General features: G+C 47.5%; 1 protein-coding gene across 9 annotated transcripts in view; it reads left to right on the top strand.

The window, feature by feature from the left end:
• ZBTB46 (zinc finger and BTB domain containing 46) overlaps positions 1–23,951 on the top strand; it is a 38,516-nt gene that overhangs the window by 9,271 nt on the left and 5,294 nt on the right. For 3 of the 9 annotated variants that reach the window (XM_085241800.1, XM_085241803.1, XM_085241802.1), the window contains 5 exons: positions 4,554–5,523; positions 13,776–14,057; positions 19,907–20,079; positions 21,410–21,461; positions 21,553–21,864. In XM_085241800.1, coding sequence (XP_085097926.1) covers positions 4,554–5,523; positions 13,776–14,057; positions 19,907–20,079; positions 21,410–21,461; positions 21,553–21,864 — 1,789 coding nt within the window. Of the gene's footprint in view, positions 1–3,011; positions 3,266–4,553; positions 5,524–13,775; positions 14,058–19,906; positions 20,080–21,409; positions 21,462–21,552; positions 21,865–23,951 lie in introns of those variants that run through there. The other 6 variants (XM_085241805.1, XM_085241804.1, XM_085241808.1 and 3 more) reach the window with 6 other exon arrangements.

Consider the following 23,951-nt stretch of genomic DNA (forward strand, 5'->3'; position numbering starts at 1 on the left):
GGAGCTGCTGGAGGAGCTGCTTGGTGCTCCCTAACCAGAGCCCTCTGTGCTAAGGGTGGAAGCTTACATTAAGAAAATGGCACCAGGCGAAATGCCATGGGGTTCAAGTTCTTGGTTTTGTGAGACAGCAAAAAATATTTTCCTCTTGTACAGGGCTCTCAATTGCTGAGGAGGAACTGTAGTCCATTTTTCCTGCTGTTTTCTGTCGGAGTGAAGGGAATAAAGCGCTTTGGAGTTTATTTTTGTCCCCACTGTTTCCCAAGGGATGGGATGGCGAAGGCTTTCATCTGTGTGCTGCGTTTCTTCTCTGTGGCTCTTGGTCAAAATTGAAATAATTTGCTGAGTTTAAGGCACTACTCGTTTGAACCCCTTAATTGAGACATTTTGGTCGGGGGACTTATTCCAGGTATGTATGCAGAGAAGTTGGCTGTGTAAGCATTACTGGCTCTTCTTTTTGCCAGAGGTGAAATTCACTTTAAGTGAATATTCTGTTTACTCAGACTGTTATTATGCCATCAGGTGATATTTTCGTGTACAAACAACTGTACTGCTAATGCAAAATAAACACTTTCCATAAACGGTGCATTTGTACAGCTAGGTTCGTTCTAGTTGGGGTTAAAATGTGTATAAATTCTTAATGCTTGCTTTAAGACCAGAGCTTTGACAACATGAGAAACAAAAAGCTGCCCTGTATCTTGGCAGAAGTTGGCAGGAAAGTGATGATTAAATCTGCTCGCTGGTTCTTTTTGCTCTTACATGCAAGTGCTGTTTGTTTAGGGCTGATTTTTCTAGTTATTTCTAGGAAAGCAATAGAATTATGGTACTCTCTGTAAATTGACTTATGGAGAAAGCCTGCTCTCCTACCATTTATTTAGTGGAAAATCTACAGATGAGCTCTTACGGTTCATTGGCTTCTTGGAAAGCTGTGTTGGGCCGTGTGCTGTCACCAGAGGCCCAAGCCAAAATAATTTCAGTAGGTGTTCAGCTTTGAGATCCTTCGCTGCATTAAAGAGACCTGAGATGAAGCAAAAAAAGTGTAGCCTTGATCTTCGGGGTCCATCCCTAGCAATCTGAGCAGTGTCTGTGCTACACTCCCAGCAGGACTTGGAGGGGCACTGCCTTTCTGAAGAAACCCTTCCACTGCATCTTGTAAGTGGAGATAAACATTTTTACCAAAAAAAAAAAAGGGAAAAAAAGCCTGACACCAGCCAAGGGGCCACAAAACAGCATGTGAAATTGGAACAGAAGAGCGCGGGGTTTTGAAGCTTCCTGAATTTTTAACTACTAGCAAATTGCCTTAAATTTAACTTGGATTTATTCCCTGGTGCTCCTTGACATTAAACGGGTGTTCTCGTTTGACATGGTGTAGACAGAAAACTAATTAATTCCTCTGAATTTGAGGCGTATTTAATTTTCTCCCCTAAAGCCCTCTCATTTGAAAGGTACCAGGCTGTGACAAACGTTGGGTGGGGGACGACGTGTGCAGGGGGCAGACCTTTAGCCAGGGAGGACCAGACATCCCCAGTAACAATTGCTGCCACGGTAGATGTAGGTACTCTTGTCAATAAAACTCAACATCTTTCCTTGCACACTCAGAAATGCTGACACAGGACCTCCTCCCAGTGGAGGGTTGCTACTCTTTGCAATGGGTGTCTTCCCCGTTCACCTCTCTTTATCCTTAAGATTGAAAACAAGGATAAATTGTGATCATTTGCACAGGGCAATGCATCTTCGCGTTGTTTAACGTGTATTATTATCTTCTTTATATTTTAGAACATCAGATGGCTTCGCTTCCCTGTCCAGAAGGCACCTCCCGCTCTTGTCCCAGCCCTTGGGGATGTGGGCACACAGGGCTGCGTGGCTGCAGGGTGTCTGCTGTCAGCAGGCGGGAGGGAAGCCAGGGAGGAATCTTTTATTATTTTTTGTTCTGTGGTTAGTAAAAAATCTCTTGATAGGAAATTAAGTCAGAGGGAAGCTATTTCATAAACAAGCTAGCAAGTGCTTCATCCATCAGAAGCGGGGGATTAGTCAGTCTGCTGCTCACACTGCTCTGCTCTAAAGCAAAGGTAGAAGGAGACAAATGCCTAATCCAGGCTGCTGGCATAGGCAGCTTTAACAGGGAATGAGGTGTATCTGAAATAGGCTGCTGTCAACAGCAAGGGGATCCCAGCCATGCGCTGAGCTGAGCTCGATGAACATCTAAAGTAGTAAAGAAGGAAAATCTCAAGCAATCAGGGTAATTTCTAGCTGCAGGACATTAAAGAAGAGATCCAGGAAATGCTGTTGTTGCATAAACGCACAATGAAGATATGGACAGATATTCCAGATGCGAATCTGTATTAAATTGAGGAAGAGAAAGTTACCTTGCAGGAGACAGTTCTTCTTCCAAGCAGATCTAAGGAGATTCTATCTTGGAGCCTAGATTTTGTTACCTTTAAAAGAAGAGCAAAAGGAAGTGCCAGATAGGGAGCCTTGGGATCATTGCATGGCTGTGTTGTGAGATGTCTTGCATCACGTGGCTATGGCAGCTGGTGGAGGCAGGATTGATGATGGACAACTCACTTGATCCTGCGTGGCAATTCATATTTCCTGAGGGAGCTAAGCCGACTCTTCGGCTCCTAAAAGTAGATGCAGCAGTGGTTTCTGGAATGAAAACAAAACTGAACTGTCACTCTGCCTTAATAGGTGCTTCTCCCAAAGCTGAAGATGGCTGTGAAGCAGTGGCAGCCACCTTCAGTGCATGGGTTAGAGAGCATCTATGCTGCCTGGGTCTGACAGGGCTTTTCCAGGCTTTAAAGGCCATTTTACAGATCAGTTCTTCATGTTCTTGCTCCTCAATTCTGACTCTTGGTTGTCTATTTATTTAGATGGAGGTGACCAGAGCTGAAGTCCCCGGGGAGGTCTCTATGTTATATGTAGTAGCATTTGGATAGCGTAGTGTAGCTACACTGCTGTTGACCACCTTCACATGAAGATAAGCTTCTTCATGTCTTTTGTGCTTAATTCTACAGAAGAGCTGCACAGAGTTGAAGCGCATAAATCCCAGTTCTGCCTGTTCGTGTTGCAGCAAGGAGGACGGGCCTGCCTTTTTGATGGAAGCCAATGGTTTTCAATGGTGAGAGACCAGCTGCTCTCACAAATCAGCACTCCTGACCCTGCTGAGGAGACAGCCCCATTCCTACAGAACGGAGGAGGTCTGTGCAGGCAATAGCTGCATAATTCAACCTTGTGAATCCTCAGGTGGACTCTAGCAAGGAGATGCTAGGTTTGTGTTCTGTGGGCTCGTTCCCCAGCCAACGGTGTTGGCTCAACTGTTGGCTTCTGGAAGTGATATTAATAGCATAAACAGGGGTATGGATCTTAGATATCTGTGTTCCCCCGTGCTGGAAACCCTCCTGCACACATCAGTGAACTTTCCCAATCGTGGCTGCCCTGGGTCTGCCCACTGCTGCTGGTTGGTTTGAACAGATGGGACCGAATGTGGATTTGAACTCTTTGTGTGTTGAAAAGTTGCTGCAAACTCACTCAGCCTTGTTGGCAGCACTTATATTTAATCACCTACCTTTGGGACTGGGAGAGCTCAGGGTTGTGTTCTCACAGGGATTTTGTTTTTATCTGCAATCAGCAGTATCCTAAATCCAGGATGTGCCTGCCCATGGTGACACTCCAAGCACACACACGTTTTACAGTTGTGTGTTGAGATGTGGGCCTCAATATCAGCTTCACAGTTGGAGCTTCTTACGCTGGGATAAATTCAAGTTCTTGGAAGAAAGGAATAGTTATCCCTCACCACTGTAGGGTTGGAGCACCTCTCTTATGAAGAACAGCTATGATTTATAGCATTTTTTCACCCAACATCTTAGGCTGGTGTGGAAATCTTGGGGATGCAAAGCCAGGGAAACAGCAGGTTTTACTGCAAAGTTGAAAAGGTTGTGCTTGTAAGTGGTTGAGCTTCAGGTGAAATCAATATCATAGCTCTGATCCATTGCTGGTTTGGTTTGGGTGGGGACTTGAAATGTTGTGATCTGTAGTCTCAGATTTTGCCTATTGCCTTTCTGACTTGAGAGCAGTGTTTATAGCCCCTCAGCAAGGGCAGTAGCTGCTTTCAGTCAGCTTGTGCTCTTGGGGGATTTCAGCTGTTAGTGCTCTCATAATCCTTTTTTCCATGAGGAAGTTTTGTTTCAGGGTGATTTCAGCATGGTTTCATGTGCCGGACTTGTATCCAAACCAAATTTTTACTGAACCCAAACAGTGACAATCAGTGGCTGTTCTACCCCAGTAACTCCAGACAGGTTTTCTTTCAAATCTGTAACAACGTAAAGAAACGTTTCTCTGGGATATTTTGAGGTGATGTAGGACCGAGCTTCATATTTAGTCCCTTTTAACAACAGTTATTTGAAGTCTGCTCCATGTGATAAACGTGGACCCTTTCTGGGCAGCTCTTGTATTCCGCAGGGCTTATCAAGATGCACCTGCTATTGAACGTGGTACAGTTTGGGATTGATCTGAACTCGTTTGGCTGTTGATACACAGTCGTTTCCTTCTCCTTGCAGGACTTGTGGAAGAGGAAACACAAAGACTTCCAAATGAATAACCGAAAGGAAGATATGGAGATTGCCTCCCACTACCGGCACCTGCTTCGGGAGCTCAACGAGCAGCGGCAGCACGGCATCCTTTGCGACGTCTGCATCATCGTGGAGGGGAAGATCTTCAAGGCTCACAAAAACGTTCTGCTCGGGAGCAGTCGCTACTTCAAAACGCTGTACTGCCAGGTACAGAAAACCTCCGACCAGGCCACGGTCACCCACTTAGACATTGTCACTGCACAAGGCTTTAAGGCAATCATTGACTTCATGTATTCTGCACACCTAGCGCTGACCAGCAGGAACGTCATCGAGGTGATGTCTGCTGCCAGCTATCTGCAGATGACGGATATCGTGCAGGCCTGCCACAACTTCATCAAGGCAGCTCTGGACATAAGCATCAAGTCAGATGCCTCGGATGACCTTGTGGACTACGAGCTGGGAGCCCCCTCCAGCAGCAGCACGGACGCTCTGATCTCAGCAGTGGTGGCTGGCAGGAGCATATCGCCATGGCTGGCTCGGAGGACGAGTCCAGCAAACTCTTCAGGAGATTCTGCTATCGCCAGCTGCCACGAAGGAGGGAGCAGTTATGGGAAGGAGGATCCGGAACCAAAAACTGACAGCCACGAAGACGTTTCATCCCAGTCTCTTTGGTCTAGTGACATGGGCTATGGGTCTTTACGTATCAAAGAGGAACAGGTTTCTCCCTCTCATTATGGAGGGAATGAACTGCATTCTGCCAAGGATAGTGCAATACAGAACGCTTTCTCAGAACAAGGAGTGGGGGATGGCTGGCAGCCCACGGGGCGCAGGAAGAACAGGAAAAATAAGGAAACTGTGCGTCACATTACACAGCAAGTAGAGGATGACAGCAGAGCGAGTTCTCCAATGCCATCTTTTTTACCTGCCTCAGGATGGCCATACAGCAGTCGGGATCCAAGTAAGTCATTCTGCTTTCATGGCTGACATGAGAAAAGTTGAGTCAATTGCATCTTTTTATGGTACAATCTTTTCTCTTTAAAGTAAAGATGGCTGTCCTGCTTGCTTCACTGACCACGGGCAATTAATAGATCCAGGGCTGCTGGTGATGTTGGGTTTGGTGTTTTTTCCCTAAGGACTTCAGAGAGAGTGTGGCATTGAGCTTCCTTAGGCTGACTTGAGGAATTCAGCTTGTGATAGGGGTTAGCCTATGCTTCATTGCATACCAGAATCCGAGAGGGGTGGGTGAGATTATATATACGCCTCTGTTGTCAAATTCAGGTGAAAAAAGCAATATAAACATAGTGAAAGTCTAAATAGTCTTTATGGGCTGAAGAGGGATGTTTAAGTTGCTTGCATACCGAAGTTTGAATGTGGCTTTCATTGGCATTTAAATGAATGGGTAACTCTGCAAGTATCTTCAGAAGTATTACATTTTACAGTTATCTACTGCAGTAGGCTTGCATGTAATTATTCTAATTAGCTGGTGATAAAATCTAAACAACTTCACTTAGAAGAAAAATGTGAGATAACTTAAGATAACAGTGATTTATGATGAATCCTGGCTTTGCAGTGCACGTGTTGTAGGGTTGTTTGGAGCAGAGACTCAGTGTGGAGTGCCTGGAATGCGATTGGCACTCAAATATTTTTCATTTTCACTGCATCCCTTAAAACCAACTCAAACACTTGTATTTCTGTGAGGTGCGTGGGCTTGGGACAGGTATTTGAGGCAAACCATGCAGAAACAGAACTGCAGCACTGATCTTAGCAAACTGCTTATAAGTGGAATGTTCTTCAAGTTGTGCTTTTGAAAAGAGTGCCAAGAGTAGGAGATTGTGTTACTGGAAGCTGAATGATGTCTGCATCATTAAAGTCCTAATTGTCAGGGAGTTGAGCAGTAGTGCCCTTTTCTTTACAGCTGTTTGCAGATGAGAGGAACACAGCTCCTGGTGTTGACTCAGTGCAGTGCTGAGCCAGCATGGTAACAGGCACGGCCCAAGAGGTTATTGCAAATCTTGTCCTAAATGCAGTTTCCAATAAGAGAGGTGTTTGTGAAGATGGAAAAGGGCAAGCTGAGTGCTGGTGGCTGGGAGAATTGCTTCAATATTCCATTTGTCCTGATTGAGTAAAGGGAAAAACTGAATGTGAGGTGAGCGGAGTGCCAGGACTGAGGCGGCACGGGGCTGTGTGTGTTGGCAGCACCTGGGCACTGCTCTGAGAGCAGCGTGGGGCTCTGTGAAATGGCCCTGCTGAACCTCAGCTCCTGATTTTCCCTGTATTCACCAGCCTGGGAAGTGAACAGAGATGGAATTCTTCCGTGTGTGCTGCTGAAAGGTGAGAACAAGTGTGCAAAGAACGAGAGAGTGTCCCTGCTGCCCCAAACACCGCTGTCCCACTGCCTCTCTCCAGGCAGGAGGGTCCCTGGGTCTGCTGAACACTGCACAAGTATTCCCCATCTCCAGCAGGTGGAAGCAGCCCTCCTGCAGTCTGCTCTCTGCTGTTGCAGAGCTGCTGGGTTCCACCCAGGTTGCTTTCCAAAGCAGCCAAGGGGTGCTCCACACTGAGCTCCAAGACGTGAAGAAAAATGGCACTTTTTTGGTGTAAAAACAGGTAATAACAGTTGTCTGTGCTGTGTCACTAGTACTGGGGATGTGTGCTTCACTCTTAAGGTTGTGTTTGAATTTGGTAGAGTTAGGCTTTACTCTGTAAAGCAGACTGCAGCACCCTGTAGTTAACAGCGTTCACAGCCACGCTGCACAGAGCAGAGACAAAAGGGTGCCCCTGTGCTGAGGAAGTGGGTGCAGAATGCTCTTTTGTGAGTATGCTAAGAAGAAGAGTTACCTCAAACTGTGTTTTTTGAAGCTCCTTTATCTTTCTGGATCTGTTTGGTTATTTTAAGATGCTGCTTGTGAGATCTGCTAGCTCTGCATACGGGATAGCCTGGGTACCCTTTGAAAATGCTGTTGTGCTGGAAGACTAGCACAGACATTCTGGCAGCACAAAGCTAATTCAGGAGAGTTGATGTTAAAACTACAGTTTAGCATCTTCCTCCTGACAATATGCCAGATAACCCCTTAGTCTTCCTTGCAAGCAGCACCGCATTTCAGCAGGACGTGAGCAGCGTTTTGGAAGGTGGATCTTGCAAATGACAGTGGCATCACACTTTTAGTTCAGTGAGGAGCGGCAGCTATAAGGGAGCACTTTGTGACACCGTGCAGGGAAGCTCACTGCAGCCACTGAAACTTTGCTTTGGAGACAGCTGCCTGCTCACTGCCACTCAGTGCTGAGGCTTCTTGTGCTGGTGGCACACCTGGAGGGACGGGCTGCGGAGCTGGTGGTGTTCTCAAAGCTCTCACTAACAGAGCTGCTTTTGCCTTTCCGGATGATGGAAAGCACTGCCACTTGTGGAGTGTCTCTGGAAGAATTCATTGATGGTTTTATTAATGTGTTACTTCAAGCACAGTCACTGTGAATCAGGAATTTATTTCTAAGGAAGTACTCCCACACATCTTCTGAGTGTTTGCACCCTAAAGATGTAAGTGATTCTTTTTTTTTTCTTTTTTTTTTTTGTGCCAGTTGACTGTGAAATGACACTAATTATTCTCTAAACAGAGCAGTCATTTTTAAAGACACTGCAGCTTGGGAACTTCCCCCTTTACCTTGTTTAAATGCAGTGAAAACGCTCTATTCTGTAAGAAGAACTTTACGTTACCCAGAGTGGTGACCTTCTGACCATATAGGTTTCCCATCCAAGTCTTTGATTCTGCCCAGGTGCCCTCTGTCATGGAGGAGAAGCTTGGGCACGTTTTTGGGTGGTGCACTGATCCCAGCACAAAGCAGGGATCTTCTGTTGCTGTGGGACATCAGGGGATGCTCCAATGGGACACCAGTCTGCTCACCTGCCCAGAATGTGATGATGTGTTCACCTGGAGTGGTGGGAGTCTGCAGAATGGGAAAGCTTTTCTCCTCTGGCTGTATTCACATTATACTTGGTGTCCTGGCTGTGTGCACGTGCGCTGTAAACATCTGTGCACTGAGCACCTTTGGACAGTGCCAGTGGTGTTGCTTCTGCTGTGCTACAGGAGTAAGGGCCTGAAATACTGTGAGCAGGGGAAGAACTCAACGTGGTGTTGGTACCTGGGGGTCAGCTGTTGGAACTCACAAAAATGCAGAACTTGTGGCTTTACTTACTACTTATGAACAATGTACTGTCCTCAGGAGCTGGTAGTAGGAAGGAAAGAAGAGGTGCCCGCAGGCTGCTGCTCTCATGCTTTGGGCTGCCTGGTGGTGCTGCCTGGCTCTCTGTGGGTGGCTGTGCCAGCAGCTACAAAAACATTTTGCATAGAGGCTGTGGGGAGTGCCAGCACCAAGCTAATGAATGATTGGGGTGCAGCCTTCATGGGAGTAGCGGTTCTGAGCTCAGTTATTAAAGGCTTAGTTCGGGTTGTTTTCAAATCCGGAGACCAAAGTCAGTGCTTTTCAGCCCGGCCGCTTGCCCATGGCTACACCCTGGCTGCAAAATGGTTCCACCCTGCACAGCTTTAGCTCTGAGCTGTGTCCATTTCCTCTCCCCACCCCACGCTCCACGTTCCCTGGGCTCCAGAGCTCTCCTCCTCCTCTTCCTCCTCCCCGCAGTCGCAGCCCTGATTCCCTTAATCTGCTTTAACTCCCGAGATCAGAGGCGCTTCCCCTCCGCTGAGTGCCCTTCTCGCTACGTTCTGTTCCCTGTGCCAGGATTAGACCGACTGCCTCCTCGCAGCTGTACTGCTTTACCCTTCCTTACTGCAATTCCCAGCAGTGAGAAATGAAGGCTTTAGCATTTTGGATCCCACTCTGTGATCATCTGTCTGCGCAGGACTTTCACTTTCGGCTTTGCAGCAATGCCTTTGTGTTCACACGGAGGAGGAATTCGTTCTTTAGATGCAGTGAACCAAAAATGAAAACTAATTTTGCTGTGTTGGTCTCAGATTTGATTTTGGTTTAGGGTGTTTTTTGGGAGAAGATTTCTTACAGGCACTGGTTTCAAAAGATAAGTACTTGTTCTGAAGGATTTGGAAGATACAATTACTTGGCATGCTGTCACATGCAAGGACCACTTTGGTATTCCAATTGCAATAGTTTCAGAAAGAATTAACTCGCCCCATTTAACCATTTCCATCATTTCAGCCATGATATTTTTTAAGATCCTCGGAGGAATGAAGAGGGTTTCCCAGCTGGTATTTGCCTGCAGCCCATTGCTTTGAAGGAGACAATGCTGCAGATAAAGCAGTGCTTTTAGAATGTGTCCATGCAAAGTCAGGTTGTGCTTGTGCAGAGGGGAAAAGCATTGCACGTTAGAACCTGTATCTCTGTAGTTCCTGAACTGTGAATTTGGGGCTTCTTTGGAACATGATGAGCATTATATCTGTGTGTGCATTACTATGTTAGTAAAAGTGCTGCTGATCAGAACAGCTGTGGGTCGTGGCATCATTTCTCTCTGTAAACACTGCCTGAGAACACTGGGCTTTGTCTGACAAACAGTCTGTCATGACAGCGTGGTGATGGATGGTTCTTGGGCACGGGGCTGTCAGAAATAGAAACTTGAGGGATATTTTTAGCAGCTGTAAAAAGATTGTCATTTTTCTGATGGCCCGGGTGCTCCTGTTGTCTTTGCTCAGAAGGAAAAGGCCGGTATAGAAAGGCCTTTTCCTCCTGGGACTTTACAAATGGTTGTGTCGTTTGCACATGAGGAGATTCAGCTGCATCTTCCTTAATCTGGGCAAGAAATGTCATTCCTGAAGTTTGAGATGTCAGAGGTGTGTCCAGATGCTCCGTACAGATCCATGGCACGCTCAGAACACCATCGTTGATTTCACCCAGCTTTTCTCTCAGGTCAGCACTTGGCAGCAGGAGGAGTTAATGGCCAGTGCAGGAAAGCTGAGTTTCAGTGGCCCCACTTTCCCCTCGAGCTCCATTTCCACCCCCACGCTCTCCTGCAGTTGTTCTGCTGGAAATGGAGTGAACCAGATTGGGGAACCGATCTGGGATTAAAAATAAACTTTTTGTAATAAACTAGACTATTTTTAACATCCATCAGTTCCTGTCTCAATTTCACTTTGCAACTATGCAAATGGTTGAGTACAAGTGAAGGAGCAGCAGGGGATGCAGGAATGAGCATTTGGGGCGGAGGAAGCTGGTGTTGGCATCTCTTCCCTCACATCCCTCTGCCCTTTCTGCTTGTCACACTGTGAAGGAAACAGTGACATTTGCCACCCACCCCCCAGCTGCCATCCAGCTGTGTCAGAGCCACCAGGGACAGCACGGTGCCCATGTTGATCACAGGTGGCTCCAGGGCCGTGTCCTGTGGTCATGGAGGACTTGGTGGCATGGAGCAAACCCTCAGCACGCTGTAGGACGGCACCAGACGGCGAGGAATGATTTGCTGGAATGCAACGGTGCCAGAAACAGCACGGATTCAACAAGGACAAATGCAAAGTCCTGTGCATGGCACGGAATAACCCCGTGCATCAGCACAGGTTGGCAGCCAACGAGTAAGAGAGCAGCTTTGTAGAAAATGTGTTCTGGTGGTGCAAGCTGAGCAGGAGACTCGTGCCTGGCAGCCTGGGAGTGCATGTGCCTGGGCTGTGCTGTGAGGAACAGGGAAGGAAGGGAGAGCACACCTAAGGTGCAGCAGGGCCTGGCCATCTCCAGCTGCAGGACTGCGGAGGCCTGGGGATGGGCTGGATGATGCTGTGTGTGAGGAGAGGCTGTGGAAGGGAGAGCACTGCTGGTCGTCTGTCTGCAGAAGGAGCCTTCGCAGGAGACCTTAAGCACTGAAAAAGCAGTAGCTGATGCTCCATAAACGAACAGAGAGGTCATCTGTTTTACTTCATCAGGATCAACGGGCACGCCAGGAGTAACCTGTCTGTCAGTATGTTGGTTAGTGCCATCTGAGGGAGCAAAAGGAGGAAGGAATTGGTCTTTTTCCTCTTTCTCTTAAAATAGCAAGCTTAATTATCTGTTGGAAGTTATTTGCGGCATTCATACTTGACCCAGTATGAATAATTGGGTAACTTACATTGTTGTAACTGAAATACTCTGTATAAAATATTCTTACATTTAATACACAAAGCATCTTCTGTACTATTTCACCCTCACCAACCTTCATTTCACTTCAAGAGAAAATGACGTGGGATGTTGAATTATAGAATAGAATCATTGGGGTTGGAAAAGAGCTCCAAGATCCCCAAACCCAGCTCCATCCCACCCCACCGTGCCCACTGAGTGATCTCCAAGTGCCTGGATGCCTTAGGGGTGGTGATGGGCTGATGGTTGGACTTGATCTTGGAGATCTTCTCCGTGATTCTGTGGGATGGAAGTGTTCTTCTGTGCATGATTGTAAAATGGTGGAGTGGAATACGGCCTCTTGCCTTGTGAGGCTGAAGGGAAAGAAGGCCATTTAGGACTTGCAGCCTGGCAGAGCGTTCCCTAGCTTAAGTCCTGGGAATCTGCTACCTTCAGCAGATCTGCTGTTGGTACATTGCATCACCTTGGTTTCCACACAGCCCTTCCCCAGGAGCTGCATGCAGAGCTGTTTCGCTTGTGGGCACTACAGCTTTGTTTCAAAGCTGAAAACTACCTGAGGCTGAATTCCTTACAGTGACAACCTTGATGCTGATGCACTGTAGTTGGTAGGCTGCTGGCTTGCCTTTGCTTTTCTGATGCCTGGATTTGTGACAAGAGCTGAGCTTATTTATCTTTCAAGTAACATCTCTTCTTTTTGAATGGCAGTAGTGGTGCCCACGTGTGGGTTTCTGTACTCGGGCTTCCAATGATCCTTTTTATCTTAGGTTTTTTGTGCGTAAATATGGGCTTTCCAAGTTAATATCAAAGTTTCAGGGATGCCTCTTTGGCTTTTTTAAAACCAAATCAGTGAATTATTAATCCAAGTCAACAGACTCAAAGCTTTTCTAAAGCTTCAACACTCCAGAAAGCAGGCTGGTGTAAGAGAATAACTACCAAATAATTAATTGCTAAAGAGACTAATAAGCTCAGCACTAATCCCAGGGCAGCTCTGGGGCTGGGGGTGGATCAGGGGCATGGTCAAAGGCTGGGAGCTGCAGTGCTGCAGCACTGGGAGTGTGCTGCCCACGTCTTGGTTTGTGTGCTTCTGCAGAGCTCCAGGAGATGGTTGGATTGCTGGGCAGGGATGGACGCTTTTGATTCATGTAATTCTTTGGCTCAATCCCATTAAAAGGAGCTGCATCCCAGAGAGAAGTGGTTTTGGAGTCTCGGGGAGAGGAACTCGATGACTTTTTGGGTTTAGGTATACAGAGGGTGTTTTGATGCTCATGTCACTAAGTGGATAGTTGATCAGGTTACTGCAGCTATAAATACTGGGAGCTCCAAAGCCTCTATTTCACCACCTGCCTCTACTCTTGGCTTTTGAGGAACGTTTAATGCATTGTTGTGGTTGCAATTAATCTGTGTGTGTTTTAGCAATTAGTGTCCATTTGCAGCCAGCAGCGGCACGTCGTGTAATGTCCATGGGCAGCTCTGAGATGGGACAGGAGGAGGGGAGGGATCTGCTGCCCATGGGGTTGGCAAACACCTGGATGGGGCTCCTGCAGCTGTCCCTGCTTTGACTGGGATGTGTTCCTGTTTCAGTGCACTTTCATTTGCTTTCTTCACCCTCTGTTGCGGCAGCTGTTGTGTTTTAAATTCTTGTTTTAAATTCTTGTAACTTCCCTTTACGTGGAAATGTTTGTAAAACAGACTTCATTATCTTGTAGGAGAAATGCACGTACCTGTTAACGGCGTGCTCAGTTGCAGAGGTAGTATGGAACATGTACCCAGAAATAAAAATCAAAGCAATGATTCTTTGATTTGGCTGGGAGGGAATAATGCTGATAGTGTGCAATTAGAGAAATCAAACACAGGTGGAGGAAGGTGCTCTGCTTCTGCAGGTGCCAGGCAGAGGAATTGCAGTGTTGGAAGCGCTCCCTGAGTGGCACAGCAACTTTTTTTTGTAGGTAGCTTTTTGATTTGTGAAGACTACAGATACGACGGAGAGTTACTTCACATCAAAAATCACAATCTATTACAGGCTGTTCACTCTTGGTGTCCAGTACTTTCAGTGGGGGAAGCATTGAAAGGTCACATTGTGGTTGGGGGTCACAGATGGACGTCAGGCGTACCCAGTGCATCCTGCTGATGGCGTCTCTCCCTGCACAGGTGCTGAGGTGACGGCAGCAGAGCCCAGCAGCTCGGACAGCCGGGGGGAGCGGCCGGACCCGTTTGTACACACCGAGGAGCAGCTGCTGGGTGCTGGGGAGGGCAGCTACCTGCCGCAGCCCCCCCTGGACAGGGAGGATGCACTGCAAGCTGCCACCGTCGCCAACCTGCGCGCAGCGCTGATGAGCAAGAACAGCTTGCTGTCGCTGAAGGCCGACGTGCTGGGCGACGACAGCTCCCTGCTCTTCGAGTACTTACCCAAAGGCACGCACTCTCTCTCTCGTAAGTTTGTGGGTTTGTTGTTGTTTGTCTGTTGGTGCTTGAAGTGGAAGCGTTGGCGAGAGGACAAAACAACACGGGTCACTGTCCTGTTTGTTACTGCTGTTCTGTTTGCATCCGGTACTGAGCTCTGCTTAATCGCGCTTGCCGTGAGATTTGGAAGCCTGTGTCTGGTATTGATCCAACTCTAATGCTGACTGCTGACTCTGTGAGAGGAAGGAGTGTGGGGCGTGCGTGGAGCTCCTGTTGTCAAACGTCTGTTGTTCTTGTTTGCAAAACCCTGGTTCCCAGCAAAGCACAAAGTGCTGGGGTCCTTCTGTAGCTGGAAATGGTTTGAATCCCAAACTGACTCGTGCTGAGAGCAGAATGTTGCTCCTGTTCTCATAAAGGCAGCTCTGGTTTTGTAGATCATTCAGTCCTTACTTTCTGCTGTTTATGGCTGGACCTGTAAGCGATGAGCAGCCACTAATTGTTCTGTGACACTTGTGCAATGAGTGGCTCTCTGTGGGTGATTTGTTGGGGACCGACCTGTACCAGTCTGTGCTCAGCACATCTCTTGGTGTACTTCTGTATTTTCTTCGTTGCTATTGTAAAGTAGGTGGATTCTCTACTGTACAAAGAAAGAGAAGGTATTAATGCTCTGTTTTAATAATGCTTTCAGAAGAGGATGTGACATAACACAGAGCAAGCTGTGTCTGAGTACTATTTGTTAGCTTCCAGCAGAAAAAGTGTTTTAATCTATACAGAGAAAATGGACCAATTAAGTGGCGTGAAAATTCACTTCAGATATCCGTTGTATTTTGACTTTCCTCAATGACAAAGAAAAGGATAATTTCCAATGATTGCTTGGGTGTACGATAAAGGGAAATAACTGGACTATGTGATGTCAGCCTTGGAACCTCTTTTCCTTTCCCATATCTGAATTTAGAAAGAAAATAAAGGTTTTGTACCTTAGTGTGCCGTTTAAATGTCTGGGGGAAATTGCTAATGCAACGTTCCTGTTAGTCCTGCAGTAGTTCAGTGACTGTCTCCAATTAAGCCAGACGTAGAAGATTGAAGGTAGGCTGCTGCTGGGCGTCCTATGGGCTGGTGGTGGGGTTGTGCAGAGTGTGGCTGCTGTGATCGATGCGCGGTGCTGGGGGCTGTGATTGATGGCAGCTGGAATCGGTGGCTTCGTCTTCTGTCGTGATGAAGTGGAGTGATAATGGGACTGCTCTCCATCTGTCATCTTGCTTTTGGTTGGAGCATTTTAGGTTTTCCTTAGAAGCTGAAGGACTGCTTGGCTGAAAGATAAATGAGTACCAACCAGTCATGCAAACCACCCATAACTTTGGATGAGAAGTTAAAGATTCCCTCACCAGCTGAGGAGTGGGGTTCTGGTGCAGGCGTGGGGTTGACAGGAAACAAGCTGAGTCTGCAACAAAGCTGGATGGATTTAGAAGTGGGAGGAATCCCAAAGGACTCAGGAGGGTCCCCTCCACACCGTGGTTTCCAATCCCTTTATTGGTACTTGGATTCCATTCACCTCAGCTTTAATTATGTCATCTTTCTGTAAGTGAATTGCTAAAGACGAAGAGATGAACTGCTGGCTATGTCTGCAGTTCTATGGCAGCAGTCGATATGGCTGTGGCTGGTCCAGGGCTTTTTTGGTTTTATTTCTTACATTATTCAGATCACAGACGTCTACTTCTTTTAATCACTTGAAGTTGTTTTGATGCCACTGTCTTGTTTTTTAAGTGGTCCTTCTTGAATACAATCTAACAGTAAAGCAAATGATAAGACTATAGGGATCCTAAAACACAGTCTGGTTTGGTGCTTGTTTTGTGGGCGTTTCTGATGCTTTTTGTCAAACACAGTTTAAGGATACTGAGTCATATGGGTTATACCCTCCCGAAAAAAGGGAGGGGGAGCAGGAGCACAACGAATGAGGTTCTTTTTTAAATACCCAAACCAGCACTGTATGTGGCCATCTTCATTTGTCTGACTGGAAAAGCAAGCACACCAATCTCCAGAACTTTTAAGTGATTTTAAAAAACCTATTTCTGATCTTAACTGCTCTCACTGCGTTGTCTTTGTGTTTTCCTACGTGCTGACGCAGTGAGGAGCTGACTCACACAGCAGCTTGAACACTGGTTTTTCATTTCTGGAGGAACAGCCTCAGTTGTGGTGCAGACCAGAGGAGCACACGATGCACACTGAACGTGCTGATGGGCCGTTCCTAAGGGGGCATAAATCTCAAAAGTTACTCTGTACATTTCAAGTTTGAATTTTACTTCCACGTAGCTCACACTCCTGTAAAAGTTAATGGAGGATATCCCAAGGTTTTCATTTTACTCATGTTCTTTTTTTTCCTAATTCACTGTATATTGTTCCGATATATGAGGTGTGAAATTACTTAACGTTCAGTAAATGGAAAATGAGGCACAGGATGTGAGGAGCGATTTTGTCTGCATCAAAAGGAGTGTCACTGTACTGCTGTGGCACAGGCAGGCTGAAGTACAGCGTTTCTGAAGTCAACCAACTCAAATTCACTTAAAAGCAGGAGGGAAGGTTCCTGTATCTTGTTGTCCGGGTGGTGTGAATGGGTGGGTGGTTGGTTGGCTGGTGAGTGGCCGGATGGATGGGTGAATGGCTGTGTGGTTGGTTGGCTGGATGAATAGCTGTGTGGTTGGGTGGGGGGGTGGGTGGATGGATGGATGGATGGGTGGTTGGATGGATGGGTGGTTGGATGGGTGGTTGGATGGATGGGTGGTTGGATGGGTGGGTGGATGGATGGGTGGGTGGATGGATGGGTGGGTGGATGGATGGGTGGGTGGATGGGTGGGTGGGTGGATGGATGGATGGATGGATGGATGGATGGATGGATGGATGGATGGATGGGTGAATGGCTGTGTGGTTGGGTGGGGAGGTGGATGGATGGATGGGTGGGTGGATGGGTGGATGGGTGGTTGGATGGATGGATGGATGGGTGGATGGATGGGTGGATGGATGGGTGGATGGATGGATGGGTGGATGGATGGGTGGTTGGATGGATGGATGGATGGATGGATGGATGGATGGGTGAATGGCTGTGTGGTTGGATGGGGAGGTGGATGGATGGATTGGGTGGATGGATGGATGGATGGGTGGTTGGATGGATGGATGGATGGATGGATGGATGGGTGGATGGATGGGTGGATGGATGGGTGGATGGATGGGTGGATGGATGGATGGGTGGATGGATGGGTGGATGGATGGGAGGTGGATGGATGGATGGGTGGATGGATGGGTGGTTGGATGGATGGATGGATGGATGGATGGATGGATGGGTGGATGGTGTGGATGGATGGTGGATGGATGGGTGGATGGATGGATGGGTGGATGGATGGGTGGATGGATGGGTGGATGGATGGATGGGTGGATGGATGGATGGTTGGATGGATGGATGGATGGATGGATGGATGGATGGGTGAATGGCTGTGTGGTTGGTGGATGGATGGATGATGGATGAGTGGATGGTGGTTGGGTGGGGGGGTGGATGGATGGATGAGTGGATGGATGGCTGTGTGGTTGGTTGGCTGGATGAATAGCTGTGTGGTTGGGTGGGGGGTGGATGGATGGATGAGTGGATGGATGGGTGGGTGGATAGATGGATGGATGGATGGATGGATGGATGGATGGATGGATGGATGAATAGCTGGGTGGGTGGCTGAGTGGCTCTCAGGGTTTGTGATGTTTGTGGCACGTGCTTGAGATTGACTGCTACCGTGCAGTCAGAAACCTGAATGTAGAGGTTTTGGAGAAAGAAATGTGTGAGTTATTTATGGGCAGCACCGATGTCTTCTTGGATATTACTGGTTACTGAACCTGTATGGCTTGGTTTGGGGCTGTTCTTCTGATGAGCTGCTGTAAGAGGTTCAGCTTTCCCTTTCTATACATGGTTTTGGGGCTGCTGGTTGTTCTTTGCCACTTTCGAGCTTCAGCAGTGCTGGAGCTCCTTGGTGGACAGTGCTGAACTTTGGTAGCATTGTTACGTGTAGTTTCACCACAGCTACAAAATCTCAAAGGCTTCGGTTGGATGCTTTCAGATGTTTTTGCCAAGTATTATCCAAAGAATGAGAATTTTAATACACTTTGGGGAATAAGTCGGTTAATTTACATCTTTGTTTTCTCCTTATTCTTAGTTTTGTTTTTTCTTCTAAAAGGAAGCTTTTCAGATTGGGGGTGGTTGGGTTGGGCTGCCCCAAGGAGCAGCTCCCACCCTCCAAAGCAGTACATTGCACTCTGCTTTGTGGCTCTAAGTTTGGCTTTTCCTGTTTACCCTCTTGCAACTGAAACTGTTTATAGAAGCAATTCCTATGGAGCTTGTTGTTCGAGCGATTGCATGGCACACAGAGCTCTTTTCTTTTGGGCAAACCAGCTAATGCTTTATTTTTAGTTAGCAGTTCATTGGGGCCAATAATTTTTACTTGCACGACGTGTTAAAAGAACACATTTTGCACAGCAGTCAGTTTCCCAAATGGGAATTAAAGGTATTCAGTTTGATGTGGAATTTTAAAACGGGAGGAAAACAAGATTTAGGGGAGAATGAGTGTAATTGTAAATGAGATGTGATAACCTTTCCTCTCTGTTTCCCACAGCAGCATGCTGTCCAGCTGCCAGGGAACGCTGTGCTCACATAGCACTGCTAACCCAGTGCATCCCTGTGCAGAGCTGGCAAAAGGGAAGCACTTCATTCCCTGTTTAAAACTGAAAATATTTTCATTAAAATTCAACGAATGGAAATTTGTAAGGGAAAATGGTTTCTCACCATACTGGTCAGAATGGGACAAAACAAATTCATTTCTCACGTACAAAGGGTGGGTCATTCATATGGGTTTCTCCTCTTGCCTTATTTACACTAGTTAAACCCAAATAAACATCAGTGATTGTTTAAAAAATCACGCTGGTGCCGTTGTGTTGTGTTGTTGAGAGCTGATTTATTTGATAGTAATAACAGTTTGGGACGTTCAGATTTAAAAACCTGCAGTTTTACTTGACCACCACGTTGTGACCCAGATGAGGGCATTGTGCTCCAGCTCAGCGTCAGCTCTGCTGTTCACTGCTGCATTCAGGAGGGCAGCTCTTGTGTGCACAAAAGTTCTGTTCGTACACTTCTGTATTAGAAGTGAAAATCCTTCAGGGCATAATGCTTTAAATATGAATTTACTTCTGTGCAGTGTTTGCCTCTGACTTTACCTACTTGCTCATCCGAAAAAATGATAGTAAAGAAAAGACCAGCCCAGTGCATCGTTACCATGGCACAGTCAAGGTGTCGGCTGCTGGGCAGCTGGTTGTAACATACACCGGTCTTCGTTATACAGATCTCTTTTTCTGTATGGGTTTCTCTTTACTGGTGTAGCTTTGGGGATGTTGTGTACTGTTGGCTGCTGAGGGGCTGTGGGTGGCTGTGCTCTGCTTCCATCACACCAGCAATGGTTTCCTGCTCGACTACAGCAGGATTTTGGAGCGGAACAACTGTCGGGTGTGATTGAATCGCTTTGTACAACTGTTGGAACTTCCTGCTTGCTAGGAATAGCGTCAAAGCCATATATATATATCTATATTTTTCCATCTTTTATAAAGCACTTTGAGATCAAGGTTGTGTTAAATAACTCAAATTTTGAGCTCCAAAGCTCCAGCGTCCATTTCCAAGAAACCTCAGTTACACCCACACTTGTGTGTGCGTTCTGTGAAGCTGTGTTGGCAGTGGTGCCCCCTGAGAGCTGCGCCCATCTGCCAGCAGAGCCCCCAGTGCCAGGAGGTCTCTGCCCGTCCCTGCTCTGAGCTGGTGCTGGTGCACGCGGGTGAGATTCGTTTCCTGTGTTCTCCAGGGCCTGGCACCAACTGGAGTCGTTCCAGGGGCGAATGTGATGGCAAAGTGGAAGCTGCGTCCCCCCCGCTGCCTGCAGCACACCTTGCCACTCAGAGCCCCCCTGCCAGCTGCTCCTCTGGTGACATGTCACCAGAAGCCACCACGAAAGGAGAGCTGCCCTCCTCCACCCAGGTAAGATCATGGGGAGAAAGACAAAGGTGTCATTTGAATCCAGTTGTCTCCAGTCAGGAGTGCTTTGAACGACCATGGCATAGAATCACGGAATCATGAAGGTTGGAAAAGAGCTCCAAGATCCCCAAGTCCAACCCCAAACCATCCCACCATGCCCACTGACCATGTCCCTCAGTGCCACATCTCCATGGTGCCTGAACACCTCCAGGGACGGTGACCCTGGCCCCTTAGATTATTACAGAAAGCCAGTATACCACCAATATCTTAGCTGTTCTAAATAAACAGAGGTCATTTTAAAAGTAGAGGTCTGTTAGGGTCAGAGCTGTTGCTGTCCTTATATCCCAGCTTCTTCCTAACCTCAGTGTGCATTCTAAAAGCTATTCATACTTCTCCATTAATAACGGTGTAAAGGTAGCTGTGCTCCCAGCTCTCTGCTGCCCATTTCTGCTGCTTTGAATATGGGCTTCTTGCAGTGATCTAAGTAGAGTTAGAAGCAAATTGCCTTAGGATAACAGAATAGTTGAGTTGGAATGATTCTTAAAGATTACAGAACCACATTATGGTTGGGTTGGAAGGGACCTTACAGCCCTCTCAACCCTTGCATGGGCTGGTTGCCCCCACCAGCTCAGCCTGCCCAGGGCCCTGCGCAGCCCATCCTCGGGTACCTCCAGGGATGGGGCACCCATACCTTTCTGAAGCATTTCTCAGTTTCTGTAGTTTGGCACTACCCATGTGGTGGCAGCCCAGCTTTCCCCATGCAGAGCGGAGCACAGGAGCCGGGGGTTCAGCCTGCAGCCCTGCCGCATGGCCCCGTGCTGGGCCACCATCTGCCACACTGCAAACAGGAAAAAAATCAGCTTTTATTTATAACGTGGATTAGCAATGCCAGGGAGCGTTGCGTAAAGGGAAACGAGTTTTGCATGGGCTTTGCTACGTGGAAAGAAAGGCAGCTGCGTGGGGCAAAGGGAAAATTTTCCACTTCTTTTGTGTTTGGTGGCAGTGTGCCCTGGGTCTGCTACTGGCCTGAGTGCGAGCTACAGGTGCTGAGGGACACCAAGAACTCAGTTACTGCTTGAAATAGGCACATTGGTGGCTGCCCTAACCAGCAGCCCCGCACAGCACTGCCTGGTGACCTCGCTGTGACAAAGGGAGCTTTGTACGGGTGGTGATGTGGGCAGGACAAGTGGTGAGCTGTGAGCATGGGGCCCGATCACATCACGGAATGACAGAACAGCCTTACAGACCAACTCGTTCCACCCGGCTGGGGCTGGGCACTGAGGATGGGTGCTTTATGGGCATGCCATAACCTGAGCGTGCTTTCCGTTCGCAGGCTGCTTACGATGGGTTTCTGGCACTTTGGCCATTTGATAATTCTGACTCAGGTAAGCAGAGAGTAAAAATGCTTTAAGAAACAACCATTATTTTAACCCAACAGCAGTGATTTGTACACATGTGTGTCTGTTTCTATTTCAGATGCGTGTTTGAGGTCAGAAGACACGGACGTAACCCACGACAGCCTATTCCCAGACTCAGCCCTGCCCAAGGGACTGACCTGCGGCTTCTGCAGGAGGGTCTTTGAGCGTGCCGAGGAGCTGCAGGAGCACATCCACGGGCACATCTACCAGCACGAGGCTGCCCTCTCCCTGCTGCTCCCTCTGGATGCCCATACACGGCCCGGCCTGCTGGGCACCGTGCCTCCCAGCCGCTTCCAGTGCGCCCAGTGCCCCGCCAGCTTCACGCTCAAATCCAACATGGACCGCCACGAGAAGACCATCCACTTCAACTGTAAGAAGATGCAGTGTCCTAGCTGCACCGAGCCATTTCGTGACAAGACAGACTTAACCCAGCACCTTGTGTCTTTGCACTCGATCGAGCGCGCTTTTGTGTGTCTCCTCTGTGGCAAGGGCTTGGGCACACAGAAGAACCTCGCTCGCCATGCCAAGGTGTGCTGCCCGGCCGCTGTGTGTGCTGGGCCTTGCTTCTGAGCTAGGAAAACAAAAGGTTGTAGAGTAACTCCTCAGAACTGACCAGGTTGGGTGCTGGTGCCAGACACCGTGTAACTGCACCGTGGTGCGATTCTGGTGTGAACGTGTCCTTGGTCAGTCTACATCATGGCAGTTTGGATGCCTCAGTGGTATGATATCCTGTGTACTTATCTTTAACTTTATGCATCAGTGGATCTCAAAGTGCTTTATAAAAGAAACGGTGATGTTTTCCTGAGAAAATAACGTCCCTAAGCCTGTGAGCACGTTAGTGGAATTAATGGCAGAGTTCAGTATTCTGTGTTCTGGTCCCATGCTCTGTCCCTGGTACAATTTGAGCATTTCAGGATCTTTCAGCTTGAAATGAGGAGCTGTGGGAGTGTGGGGCTGCTCAGCACTGTGAGGTGTTGTCAGGTCTGGGCTTCTGTGTCATCTGAAGGAGAGGCAAAATGCTCTTTGGGGCTTGACAATTGCCACAGCGTGGGTATATTTTAATACTTGATATCATTTTTGAGTGTTTAGAAGTTCTTAGAAAATATACCTGGTATGGCTGGGGCTTTCTGCAGTTGTGCAAATTTTTCCGCTAATTTATTTAATATAATTTATGTTAGCCAAGATGAATGTATGCTTTGGAACTTGAGAAGGACTTGTGTAGAAGGTCTCAGCAGTGGTGCACATAGAAAACCAGGAGTGGTTGTTAGTGAAAGGTGGAAATCCTACTGTAACTCGTGTTTTGTGACATGAAATTATTTATTTAAAAAAAGACACTAAATGTCTTTTGCCATACATTTACTTGCAAAACCAGGTTATAGCAGCTGTTAAATGAAAGCAGCACAGTTAAGTGCAGTTGTTCTCATCAGCTTCTTTGGTGTTGTGTCTAGTTCATAGTGCGTTGGCTTTTCTTGTTCCTTGTCAGCTCGTTAGCTGCCTCATGGTTTACTTTGCTTTTCAGTAAGCAGAAAGGTGAGATAGTGGAAAGCTGAGCAAGAGGAGAAAGTTGTGGCTAAAATGGGTTTCACCTGGAAATGTGGGAGCAGCACAGCAGGACTGTGCATCAGCAGAGGATTGCAGTGAGTTCTGTTCAGTGGGGATGGTGGCATTTCCTGCTGGTTCTTTGTGTGTCTGTGTGCAAATGTTATCCCACTGTCAAATCAGTCACAAGTCTGGTGTGTGCAAGGGTCAAAAGGTGGTGTTGAAAACCCTGTCACAGTCCCCGTAGATGTGAAGTGACACGTGTGTCATACTGACATGTTTGCTCCTGATGGACAACATCTGATTGTCCAATGGAGAGTTTCCTAATTAAAAATATTGGCAGAATCAAGTACTTGTAGGTTGTAACTGCATATGAAAACACTCACAGATTGTTTGAGAGCTTCATTCAGCATGGAACTATTTCCTTGCAGTCTGCCAGCTCTTTGGCTCCAGCAGCAGTTTCAGTGGTATTTCACTTCGCCTTCCTGCCTTCAGCTTGGAGGTCTTCTATAGGGTATCACCCATTGGGTTTGCATAGAAAACTCTTCTGATATGGTTATTTTTCCAACCGTGCTGTTATTTTTCAGGTGTGCAAAAAAAATCCAAAACTAAGTATCTGGTTCTCTGGTGACAATTAGTTCAATAAAACTAAGGCTGCCAAAGAGCAGTGATGCAGTGGCACAGCTGCCCAGGGGTGGTGGGATCACTGTCTCTGGAGGTGTTCCAGAGCTGTGGAGATGTGGCACTGAGGAATGTGGTCAGTGGGCACGGTGAGGTGGGTCTGATTGAACTCGGGCATCTCGGGGCTCTTTTCCAACTTCAGTGATTCTGTGATTCTGTGGCATTGCTATGGTTGCACAAGCAAGCTGTGCGTGTCCAGGACTGCTGTGAGAGCAGCGTGCTGCCCATGTGGGCTGG

This window comes from Meleagris gallopavo, chromosome 22 (assembly GCF_905368555.1).
Source record: "Meleagris gallopavo chromosome 22, MGAL_WU_HG_1.1, whole genome shotgun sequence".
Lineage (NCBI taxonomy): Eukaryota > Metazoa > Chordata > Aves > Galliformes > Phasianidae > Meleagris > Meleagris gallopavo.